The following is a 12250-nucleotide window of genomic DNA, read 5'->3' on the forward strand; positions in this document are numbered from 1 at the left end:
GTGGCAGCGCCTGAGCCCAGGGAAGGAAGAAGGGGCGGAGATGGCCACGGCGGGAGTGAGGAGCAAAAAACGTTCTGCCCCGGGCATGCAAAACTTGGGAGCCAGGCTGGGTTGAAGGGGCGTCCGGTGCGAGGAAGCTACCCCTGTGGGGTAGAGGCAAATCGAAAGAGAGCCTCACCAAGAAACCCCAGCCCACGCGGAGCGAGGGACCGATCGGAGGTCGGTCCGCCGTTCCTTCCCTTCCGCTGGGGAAACTTCGCTGCTGGCGTCGCCGGGGCTGCCCCTTCTGGCTGGAGCGCGCGCACGTGGAGCAGGCAGCAAATGGCTCCGCCCACCAGACCAGCGGCGGCCAATCAGGCTTCGGCGCGCCCCCCTCCCTAGGCCCAAAGAGCTCGGGGCTCTGTGGGCGCAGATACTTCCGGCTCTCAGTGGTCAGCAGGAGTGGCCCGCATGGGCCTCTCCCGGTGTGTGTTGGAGTATTGTGTGTGGCCAGTAGAGGACGGCGGAGACCGGGTGGGCGGGGCTAGTAGCTCCTCCCTCTGCTGTGTCTCGACTCCGCCCCTCGCCCCTCCCGCCATTCGCCTCAGACTCTCTCGCCGGGACTGAGGCGAGGCTTGCCTGGGTGCCGCGGCCATGGGCGAGCCTCCCGCTCCTTCCGCTTCGCCGCCTCCGGGCTCGGTGCTGTGCCGGCTGCAGTACCTGGAGGACGGGGACCCCTTCTCGTGCGCCGCCTTCCCAGAGCCGCGCCGCCCGCCCGCCCAGCCCGTCGCCGAGGCTCTGCCGCTCGCCGCCCAGCTGCCCGCCTTCCACCGCCTTCTCGACACCCCGCTCCCGGTGAGAGAGAGAGAGATGTGCGCGGCCTCTGAGCGCGTGCAGAGCGCCGGCAGGCGAAACCGCAGCCGTAAGGTGCAACGGGGCAGGAGGCGGTAGAAGCCTCTGGCTGTGCTCCCCTTAGAAGTCCACGGGGCCAGCTGCTCCCTGGATGGGGCTCCCTGGCGCCGCCGCCCGTGGCTACTAGTCCCTGTGGCTCTTGGTGCGAGGGGAGGACAGCGCTGTGCGCAGCTGGGGAGGTTGCTGCTTCCTGGAGCCCCACAGTGGTCATGTGTTTGGTTCCTATCAGGGCAGGATGCTGGGGTGGGGGTAGGAGAGAGGGGTGATCCAGCTTCTGGGAAGCAGCATCTGAAGGTCTCCCTGGAGGAGAGAAGAGCCACCAAGGGAGGCCTGGCTTTTTCTCCTTTTTTGCACTCTTGGCATGCTCAAGGGAGATTGGGGCTGGCATAGTTTCCCAAGGGGAGCCCCCCACAGTAAGGTTAGGGTGCCCAAAGCTCATCATTCCCTTATGGGGGGGGGGTTGCCTTCTGCCTTCCTCTCTTGCCTTTAGATTTTTGGTTTCTGCTCTGTAAATTTCTTATTACTTTAAAAACCTCCAGCCTTGCACGTGGTCTTACTATAAGAAGGCGGCATACAAATCAGTGATGATGCATTTCTGGACAGAGTCCCCATCTGCTTTGCCTGGCAATACAACATGGACAAATTTCTTCTTAAATGTTGGGTCGTTCCCAGCTTAGAATTTTTGCGTGCAAAATTATGGCTATAGAAGGTCCACTTGCCTAACTTGAGATGGCCTTGTGATGTATTAGAATGCAGTCCAGGTACGTTTGCATTGCGCAATTCTCTGTCTTAACATGACATTTTTTTGCAGTCCAGAGATAACAAGAGACAAAAAGCAGTGACAGAGTTAAAATGATATATAAATTTTTGGCAGCCACAGGCATGAAATAGATAAGCGCTCAAAACACATGCAATAAATGAATATTGTCCAGTTTATATCTTGACATCATAGCTGAGAATGTATGCACTGACAAGATATTGATGGGCCTGTAGCATTTGCTGTGTCAGTATGACTCAAACCATATATTTAGGCCAGATCAGATATTTTGATCACCATAGTGTTCAGTCATGCTGTTTGCAGAGGTATCCTAGGAACAGTTATTGGCTGCCTCAGTGGTATAGTCCTTGTGTTGTGTCTTGTAGCCTGGGCCAGCAGAGGTGGAAGATGTGTGTTTGGGTTGCTTTTCATCTCCTGGCCTCTAAATAAGCTGAACTCCCTACAATTAGATGTTGGTCTTGATTTGTTGTTTCATTTGCTGCTTTATTTTTGGCATGAAGCAGCTGAATATCTCATGTCAATAGTCATGGGGTATTTTTTTGTTGTGACTAAAGGGGGTTGGGAACAAACAGGCAAAGCCGTTCCAACTAAGTGTGCTTGGGTTTTAAACATGTGCTCTAGAGCCAGGCTGTGTGCACAAACAACAGCTCTTATTATAGTCTAGATATTGCAGATATTGCAGGAATTGAGGGCTAAGTGAGACTTAACCCTCAGTGCCTCTTTGCATTTAACACAGACTCCCCTCACCCCACCCCTCTGCCGCTGCCACCGCCCTAAAAAAGGCAAAGAGCATCAACTGGGGATTCATCAATTGGGATTGCTGCTACGGTCTTGATGGAGGAATGTAACCCCTTTCTCTCCTGCTATAGTTTTGGGGAAAATACCTACTGTGAAGATGTTGATGCAAATGGAGGATTTCCTCCCAATGCAAAATACTTGCTTCAGAAGAGGTTTCCTCAGGAGTGCCTTATTTCCCCTTCCACTCTTCACCTACAAAAAGTGTTCTCCTTACTCCTGCTATTCATCTTCCAATTCAGCTCTTGCCTTCCTCCTCTGGCTTCTAAACCTGGAACTGCTCTTGCAAAAATCTGTTGATCTCTCACTACAAAAGTCACTATTTGGTCCTTGTTTGGTGCCTTTGCTACGGGGGGGGGGGGTCACTCTCTCCTGCTTGACTCTCTTTATGCGAATGGAACGTCACAGCTCCCTGGGAGTTGAAGTACAACAGCAGCATCTGGAGGGCCACAGGTCACAAACACACCCTACTTTATGCCCGTCAGTCAGTCTCTGATTCTGTTTTCATCTGGTTTTTTGTCTGTCTAAGTGTTCTTTCAGTATTTACCTAGGTGGAGTATCTTCCTTTGTTTTCTCTTTGTTGAGGGGCCTGCCTGGGGATCTCTTGTTGTTTTCTGCTCTTTTCTCCACACACTGAATGACCACTTTCCCATGGCTTTCAGGACCACCTGTACACAGAGGTTGAAGTGTAGCTCTTTCCCTTTCACTCCCATTTCTGCATCACCCAACTGATATTTCTGTTCAGATGCTTCATTGTCTCAAGCGCCACTGCCTCCCAGACTGAACTTTTCATATTTCCTCTTTAGCTCTCCTTTTCTTACTGTATTTGTTGACAATGTTACCATGTATCAGGCAATACATGTGCCTGCAGAGTCTCTGGTGCTCTCCCTGCTGAAATTGGGCTTGGAAGGAAGCTTCCTATTGTAGGCAATGGAACAGGTGGGCAGTGTGCGCTTGGTGCCAATGGCAGAGTCCGTGGTTTGCGAATGGGGGCCTAGAAAGCTTGGTTGATTCCCGCCACCCCATGTATACTGTTGAACAGGCCTGCAGGCCTTGGTTGAATGCCCTCCCTGTTCCCTGTATTCACTCTGTAGCTGAGCCATCTTGTTTAACTTCTTTCCAACTTTACAGAGACCCTCCCTCTGTTTCCTTGAGAAAGGTAGTGACAAAGGTGATTGGTGTGGGCTGCAGAGTGTTGGGTAGACATGAGAAGTGTGGGCTGAGAGACTGTAAAGGATGCTGGGTATGTCTCAAGATCAGTTTGCTACATGGTAGATGGGTGAGTGGTGGGAAGTGCAAGAGCTCATTGAAAGACCTGGTGGAATATGCCTGAATTAAAGGTACCAGCCTCAGGCTAAGCGGTTGCTCTCTCTCCCCCCTACTTTTAGAGTGTGAAAATCACTTTAATTAGTGAGTATTGTTAGTCATATCCTCACATAATTCACTTTTTTGTTTAGTGTTCTTACAAGGGAAATCAGTTCCTGAAATTCTTGTTCCAGACTGACCTTTGTAGTACAAAACATGCTTTCTGAAGATGACCCACACTGACTCCTGGAATGAGTCTTGTCTGTCCACATTTAATCCTAAAAGCATTTGCAGAGCCTGTCACGTGTGCCCTAGTAGGGGCGTGGCCTTATTGGAGATGTTGGGCTGATGTAAAGGGGCCTCATTCTGAGGGCATTCCTGATGAAGCAGCAAAGGTGCTGTCCCTTGAGGGTGGACTGAGTGCTGGTTTTAGTAGCAGCAAAGCAATGGTGTTGCTGGAAACTTCTCTCCTGTATGCTGAGCAGACGGGATAATCATGCACAGCGAAGACCAGCTTCTGTGTCCAAAATTAGTCCAGTGACAGTCAGATTTTCCTCTGGAGTTTGTTTCAGCTATTTCATCTGGGAATATTAAAAATAAACGTTCTCCCAAGTATACTCAGGGCTATCAAGAACTTCTTGTCCTCTGTCTTGGGAGGGCTATTCCTGACTCCCAACTTTGTGTACTGCTTTTGACAAGAGGGCTAGTTTCTTGGCCATCTTGTTTTCAGTTGTCCCCCACTACCATTGTCTGCCACAGGTAATGGTGAGCCAACCTTCCCCAACCTCTTGCTCTCTAGATGTTTGGGGCTGATCGGAGTTATAGGTGGGTGCCAGCTTGTGGGAGGCTGCTCTAAGATTTGTGCTACATCAGCAAACTTGAGCAGATAAATTCACCCCACCCCCAGGAACTCTATTTTGGAAGATTCTGAAAGCTGCCATGTTGACAATAGCCTCGATCTCATGCCTGTCTTGCATATCCCAGGTGAGGCTCAGAACTCTGAGGGGCTGGAAAGCAGAGCAGCCAAGGGAGAAATCCATATGGGTTGCAGGAGTAGCTGAGCAAGTGACACTTCTGAGCAGTACTACACTAGACTCTCCTTCACTGAAGTTTTTAAAGCAGAGGTTGGATGCCCATCTGTCATCGATGCTTTAGTTGAGATTCCTGGGTTGGACTAGATGACCCTTATGATTCTGTGGCTAGGCTCTGTGACCAGTGCTGGTTGCTTAGCATCCCCTCCTAACCACAGCCTCTGACTTTCAAGACTTGGGTGAGGCCCACGGCTGCCACACTTCAAAAAGAAGTGCAGGCTGGCCCTTTCGGAAAACAGAGAGAGCAAGCTTCAGCACACAGCACACGGTGACAGAGTCCTGTGTTTTGATGAGAAGCAGGGCTTAGCCTCAGTTTCCAGGCCAAAAGGAGAGTTGATCAGCTTGCCTGCCAGAGCAGTCGTGGGTGCCTGTTCGTCATTATGTTCCTTGTTTTCTGAGCACTGTTGGCATGAAGGGTTGGCTCTGCTTGTGACACCCCTCATTAATCATCAGGGGCTGTTCTCTTTCGGGCACAAGCGCAACGTAAATAGTGTGGTCCTGGTACATTTGTCTCCTTCCTTTCTGCAGAATTTGAGCCTAAACAATCTGGTCACATGGTCAGAATGGAAGGTGCAGGGGGAAGGAATGGGATAAGAAAGGTGGGCATCTAGACTGACTTCTCTGATGCGAGGCTCGGTTTTGGGGGACAATAGCCATGAGAAGAGATGTTATGAGTTCTGGAAGCTCTGCCAGCCTGGACAGGTCTAGCTTGTGAGCATTTCTCAGTTGATGGCCACGTTGCTGGATAAATATGAGAGCTAGGAACTTTCTACTTCTGGTCTCCTCCTCCTCCTGAGATGAGTAGAATGCCAAATTCTCCACTAGACATCTTCTAATTCCAAAGTGGGAAGTTCTCAGTAGCCAGGATCCCCATCAGGAATTAATTTCTCTCTTGCCTCCTATAGCCTATGGAGGAATGGATCTTGCAGCAGTTTTTAAATGGTGACTGCAATAAGCTGTCTGATCCTGAAGCAGACTATTTGGGGGTCCATCTGTCTCAGTTTTGTACACACCAGTGGTTCCAGTTAAGTACTTCAGACCCTCTGTTTTTCAGAAGCCAAGCTATGAACCCCCTACTTTTGTAAATTTTGATATCTGTATAGAAGTTTTTGTTATGTAAATGGACCCCCTGAAGTCCAAAGACCACCAATTGGGAACCGCTGGTCTACCCAGTGTTAGAAATTAGCCAGGCACATTTTGCAACTGGCATGGCTCCAATTGCAACCACATGGAGATCTCTGGATGCCAGGTTGGCAACTGAGGAATGCAAAATGCCAGAGGAGGAGGAACTGAAATATTTTCCTTGAATCCTGAATTGGTTTTATTTGATGTTTTAATGTGATGTAAACCGCTCTGAGGTTTTTTTTCTTTAAAGTATAAAGCGGTATAGAAATGAAATTAATAATAATAATACCTCACCGCAAAAAAGCCCCTAGTCATTCCATTGTGGTGACTGCAACCTAGGTTTCAGGTGCCACTTGGCGGTTAGATTATATATCTGAGTCTCTAACAGTGGACTCTACACTAACTGTCAGCAGTTCTTACGCATTCAGGCAGGGAATCTTTCCTACTCTACTTGGAGATGCAACTCAGGATCTTTTGTATGCAAAGCAGATGCCCTACCACTGCGCCTAAAGATGAAAGCTTCTCATGCTAGCTCATGGCCTGGCAACTTCCCGGGAAAAAGAGGTGGTCCTTCTGCTTTAGGGGAGGCTGGCAGCACACTCCATGTGCTCATTTTAAAAATAGATTTATATCCTGTCTGTGAGAAAATTGATCATGAGATACAAGTTAAACATATAACAAGATATAGAACGTTCCAACAAAAGGCAGAAAATCAGTACAATATAGTCATAGGTAAAGCTTGTGGAGACAACCATTAATAAAACAAGCCACTATCCCACGTCCACTAAAACACAGCCAAGCTCAACAGTTGAAAAGTCCTGTCCACTTAGCCTTCCTTCAAGAAAGATCCTGCAAGAATAATGAAGTTTTAAGATCTCATTAGAAAGCCCGTAGTGCCGCTGTTTGATGGAGCCCAGTTGGCCATGAATCTCATTGGGGAGCGGCCACTGCTGCATCCCTGCCAATTCCACCTTTCCTTGGGGTGGGCAAAGAAGGGCCTCTGTTGCTGACCCCCAAGTGCAGCCAGGTGTGTGCAGGTATAGGTGGTCATCCACATATTGATGCCACTTCAGTCCAAGCCTCTGGGTCACTCCCCCCCCCCACCCAAGCAGTTTCATGTAGATGTTCATGTAGATGTTGCATAGAGACACTTGTGGCACTGATCCTTGAGTGAAGGGGTCATGTTTGGATACAGGCCAGCCCGTTGCCTTTTTGAATAGCCCTGCAACATGTCTTTCTGCCTTCCCAGGCCCATTGTCCTTCACTGAAGCTGTCCAGAACGTGGACAGGCAGGACTGGAATGGCCTGAATCAGTCTTGGAACTGAGAATACTGTGCCCTCTTTGAGGTTGAGCAGGATTCCTGCCAAAGCTCATCACAGGAGGGGGAGGGGCAGCAGCAGGCCTGGGACTTAGCCAGCCTTTCTTCTTCACAAGGCTTGTTAACTCTACATTGCCTGCCCTTGGAGAGCAACCAAAGAGTTGATGGTGAGGAGGGGATTTGCATCACAGCCCTTTTCCCAAGAGGAGCTGTTTCCTGTATCAGTACCTGCTGTGCCTTCCACTGGGAGAGGAGCATCTCCCTGCCTGTCCTGGCTGAGCAGCAGGTGAGAGGGGCAGCCTAATCCCTCTCTGGATTGCACAGCTCTCCTTGCATGAATGTGTCGATCCAAGTTTGGCTAGTTTGCCAGCCCTTCAGAGTGTTGGATGTGGGGCTTCCTATCCCTGTTCTGATCAATGCAAAGCCTACTATTTGGAAACAGAGCTGTATCGCTAGTTTGTTTTTGTTTTTTGTTTTTGCTTAAAGGCAATATTCCCCTCAGATCAGGCATTTCCCTTGTGATGGCTTTTGGGAATAGCTGGGAGCTTCCCGTTGTGGTGATGAGGTCTGACTCAGCAAGGGGTGAGTCAGCTGCAAGTCTTGCAAAGGGAGGGAGGGGTGTGGCGGCAGATCTCAATCTTCCCTGTCTCTGAGATGAAGTTGGTTGCATCTCTCTGGGCTTTCTTGTTAGCATCCGTCTGTCTCTGGAGACAGTGGAGGAGTCTGCCTTTGGGAGTGAAGGCAAACTGTTGGGAGGAGGGGAGAAACCCCACAGCCCTTGGCTTTTGGTGCAGCCTGCCTGTCTCTGCAGTATTGGGCTAGCAACATTTTCCCCTTCCCAAGCCTGACACCTCACTTCCCGTTTTTCCAGCATATCTGGCATACTTGGGTCACCTGGGGAAGCTATTTCTCCCAAGAACCATCCTCACAATCTTGCTTTGCTCTGCTCTTCAGGCTGATCTCTGTCTTTCCTGCAAGCTTCCTCTGCTACTTCTAAAGCAGAAATAGCCCCTACCACACCACTTTTCTTTCCTGTCCCTCTTTCTGAACACCTGGGCTGTCCCTTCAGTTGGTGCAGGCAGGGGGCCAAACCACCTTGGCATCTTCTCTAACCTCATCACATTGACCGCAAAGAGTTTCTGGAAATGAGAGATCCTAGTAGTGTACAGGCATGCTGCCTGTAGATTGACACAAAGCTACCACTGGAAATGGAATCTTTTATGCAGTTTCAACATATGCTACTCAGTTCCTCAAGCCAGAGGATTCTCTGTGTGACTTACAACACAATTAAAATCCACTTAAGCAGTAAAACCAGTAAACAGAAAGTGGAATAGAGACACCCATCTCCTTTCTGCAGTCACTCTTTGGGCAGTTCCCTCTTTTGCTGGTCATTTTCAGACATTGCCTCCATCTTCTGCTGGGGTTTTTATCCACTGAGTGGTCTTTGCATTCCAAGAATTCTGAGTTGCAGCTCACCCTTCCTGAGTTCTTTGCTCACCCCAAGGCTCATGTTGCTCGTCCACTGAGGAAAGCCAGCTGCTGGAGGCTCTATCTGCTTTGGGGTCCTCCTTCCTGGGATCCTCCTTCCTGGGGGACGTAGAGCCTAGGGCTTTATTTCATAATGGCTTTGGTTCTGCATGCTTTAGAACAGGAGTGGCCCATGGTCGGCATCCAGCCCACCACAGTAGCTGTACCTGTGGCGATTCACCCACATTCAGAGCAGAGGGAAGGGTAGCACAAGGGTGGAAGAGGAAGCTGCGGGTGGGTTTCTAATCAGCTTAACCTTGCATGCCACCTTTTCTGCTAGCAAGTATTCATACTTGAAGGTATGTCTGGAGCCAGGGAGGGTTCTGCGCTAACTACCCCCAAATCATGGGAAGTTGGCTATCACTTCCTTGTGTCTTTTGAGTCACTGGGGGGGGGGGGGAGTCTGAATTAGTCCTTCTGTTAAACTTGAAGGGTTTGGGGAAGGAGCACAGGGTGCCTGTCAGGATGGGCCTGTTCCCTGTGCTAGTCAGCCTGCTTGGCTCACCTGCCCACTGCTCACCTGGCTTTGGCTACTCAGGACTGTTTCCTCACTTTCGCTTTGCTTTCTTTGCTGCCCTGTTGATTCCCTGAGCAGGCAGGCAGACTCCCTCTCTAATATTGGATGTGCTTGTGTTTTGCAGCTGGAGGACTGCACCTTGCAAGTCTTGCCTTCTGGGCACTACCTGGACCTGGAGCTTTCCCTGCTGGAGCAGAAAGATGAGCTGGAAGGGTTCTATGAAGAAATCAGGTGAAAATATCTCTCTGCTGCAGGGTATATTTACTCTTTCCCAACCTGTATTGGGCAGCACTTTCCATAGGTTTCTGGCTTCACAGGTTGCCATTTAACCCTAACACCTGATGCAATCTTGTCAAGCAGATCCCAAAATATGGTTGTTAGTAGATGTCCACACTTGTGAAGTTGGCATGGTTAGGTGGTCAGTGCCCCAGGTTCCTCTTGCCTCCCTCCTGAGCTAGTGGCATCTTCTGTCTTCAGCTGTTTGGTGAGCAAATGTGTTGAAGAGGAGGGGGAGGAGGTTCCCAGTAGCTGGCTGGCAAGTGTTCTTGGGAAGCAGACTGGGGCTCAGGGAGCCTGTGCTGATATAGGTCCTGTTTCCTTTTCTGTCGTTGCAGCAAAGGGAGACGGCCTATCCTGCTTCTCCGCACACAGCTCTCTGTCCGAGTCCAGGCCATCCTGGGTGAGTCTCAACTCTGTTATTGCTTGGAGCTCTTTAGCTCTTGCTGACCACGGATTCTGAAAGCACTTGTTGGGATTGGCCTTCCAAGGCACGGCCACGGGAGGGCTAACACAGGGTCAGCTGCTGCCTAACTCTGAACTTGGCTTCTTCTGTTGCTATGCGGGGGAGAAAATACCTTGATGTGGGTTATCTGGAATTTTTTTCTGTGCAAATTAGGGTAACTTGCCCTGGAAAACTTTCTGCTGCTCTCAAGAGTGATCCAGTCCAGTAGGTTTACTTTTATTTTTACTTAGTAAGCAAAGCTAAAAGTGCTGGAACCGCCAAGTCTGTCCAATTATTTCTACTCCCTCTAGGGTACAAAAGATAGACAAGTCAAGCTTATTATCTCTTCCTATTTTAATTTGAGTGTGTAACAACCAAGAAACTCTTCCAAACTGAGGTTTTACCCAGATTACCAGTGCCAGTTTGCAAGCCTGAAATAGGGCTCTTGGGACACCTTGCTTTGCAGCACAGTTAGAGCCTGTGGCCTTTCATCTCCCATGGGTGAGGGTGATGGCAGTTGTTGTTCAACAATGTCCAGAGGGCCAAAGATTCCCCATTCCTACTTAGCAGCCTTAAGGTACCTTTGTCCAACTGAAGGAATCAACTGTTCACAACTCATACGGAGGGGGAGGGAAGCTTTGCTTCTCAACTGAGCCAGCAGACGGCTGCCTCTTCCCTCTGCCTCCTGCCTGCAATTGTTCTGCATGCTACTCTGCTGTTGCTTCAGTCCTGCCTGCTGTTTCCTTATGATTCAGCACACGCACTCCTGGGCTTCCCTTGGTTTGCATCCAGTCTTGTCAGAGCTGATAAATGTTGCAAGTATTTCCGGAGCCTGTGTGGGCGGCTGCTGGGCCTCTCCCTCTGCACTCAAAATAGACTCCATGTACTGGACAGCAGGACTGCCCCAAGAGAGAGTCCTAGAGAGCCAGAGGTTTATCTGGGAGGTGCAGTTGGGTGACCACAGTGAGGGAGGATGCTGGTGGGAGGAAGTGCTGAAGCACCGGCTTCTTCCCTGTGGCTTCTCTCATTATCCCAGTGTGGCCAGAAGAAGTCAAGCCTCAGAAGAGGAGGAAGGGGCTTGAGTGGTGATGTTTAACTAAGTCAGTGGAGAGGGTTCCTTCATGCTTAATCTTTCATATAGCAAGGAATTCTAGAAACCTGGCAATTGTTAGAGTAGTAGCTAGTTAGTATTTTCTGACTAGGATGGTTGCAGTTCCAACACATTCGGACAATAATGGTAGTTGTAAGGAGTTAGCAGAAGATGTTGAATCTACACTGAAGAGACCATGAAGGCAACAAGGGTTCGGCTTGGTAAACAGCCCTGCTCTTTGAGTTCCCAGGGCTCTGTTGCTGCCTGCTTGGGAAATATGTACCCTTAAAGAGTGTCTTTTGAAGGGGCTACAACCATGGAATGTAGCTTGGAAGTCAGGCAAATAATGGAGTGTGAGAAAAGAGAGAAGTCCTTGGCCCGGCAGGAATCATAAAAAAACACATGGCTTTCTGTTGCTTTTCCTGCCATCGTTTTGCAAATTAAAGTTCTACAGTCACAACCCTACTTGGGTTCTTGCTTCACTCATGAAACATTCTGGGAAAGGTTTGGCAGACGCAATCCTGAAGTGGAGCCAAAGTTCACAGGCTGCTCTTTGACCTTGTTGTTCCTGGCAGGCTAGTGTCCGAGGGGGGAATGTGCTTGCTGTTGTGGTGGACCAATGCACTCCATTATCTGAATGCTCCTCTACCGATGTTTCTATGTACTGTTTCTGTGGGGTCACTTGCCTCTTTGTTATCCAACCCTTGCTTTCTTTCTCTGTTAGAGGGTCTCTCTACATAGGGTCAGAAAGCTGCAGAAAAGTGTCGAGTGCCAGGCCTTTTCCCTGGGGGGAGTGGGTTCTGTTTGCATGGTTGCGTTCTCTTGCAGTAGGACTGTAGGTGCTGATTGATACCCCTGATAGTATTTTTACTTAGGCAGAAAGAATCCAATTGGTCTCACATAACTCTGCCCAGGAAAAGATAGACTCTAGTGCAATATTTTCTGCCCCACATTTTCTTGAAACCTACAGGGAGGGGGACTCCACAGCCAGCTAGACAAATGTTTTCCATTGGTGAGAAAAGAAGTGATTCCCGGCTTTTAATTAAAATCTGCGTGCTTTATCGCACTGGTCAATTAACATGTTCTGATAC

At 49.5% G+C, this 12250-nt stretch overlaps 1 protein-coding gene across 2 annotated transcripts in view; it reads left to right on the plus strand.

Annotated features, from left to right (window-relative positions):
* The first annotated feature begins 568 nt into the window (after positions 1-568).
* The window catches only part of FHOD1 (formin homology 2 domain containing 1), a 33208-nt gene continuing 21526 nt past the window's right edge, over positions 569-12250 (plus strand). For both annotated transcript variants that reach the window (XM_082232255.1, XM_082232256.1), the window contains exons 1-3: positions 569-834; positions 9473-9579; positions 9963-10027. In XM_082232255.1, coding sequence (XP_082088381.1) covers positions 634-834; positions 9473-9579; positions 9963-10027 — 373 coding nt within the window. In that variant the 5' untranslated portion in view covers positions 569-633. The remainder of the gene's footprint in view (positions 835-9472; positions 9580-9962; positions 10028-12250) is intronic.

This window comes from Podarcis vaucheri (assembly GCF_965113315.1).
Source record: "Podarcis vaucheri genome assembly, chromosome: 7".
Lineage (NCBI taxonomy): Eukaryota > Metazoa > Chordata > Lepidosauria > Squamata > Lacertidae > Podarcis > Podarcis vaucheri.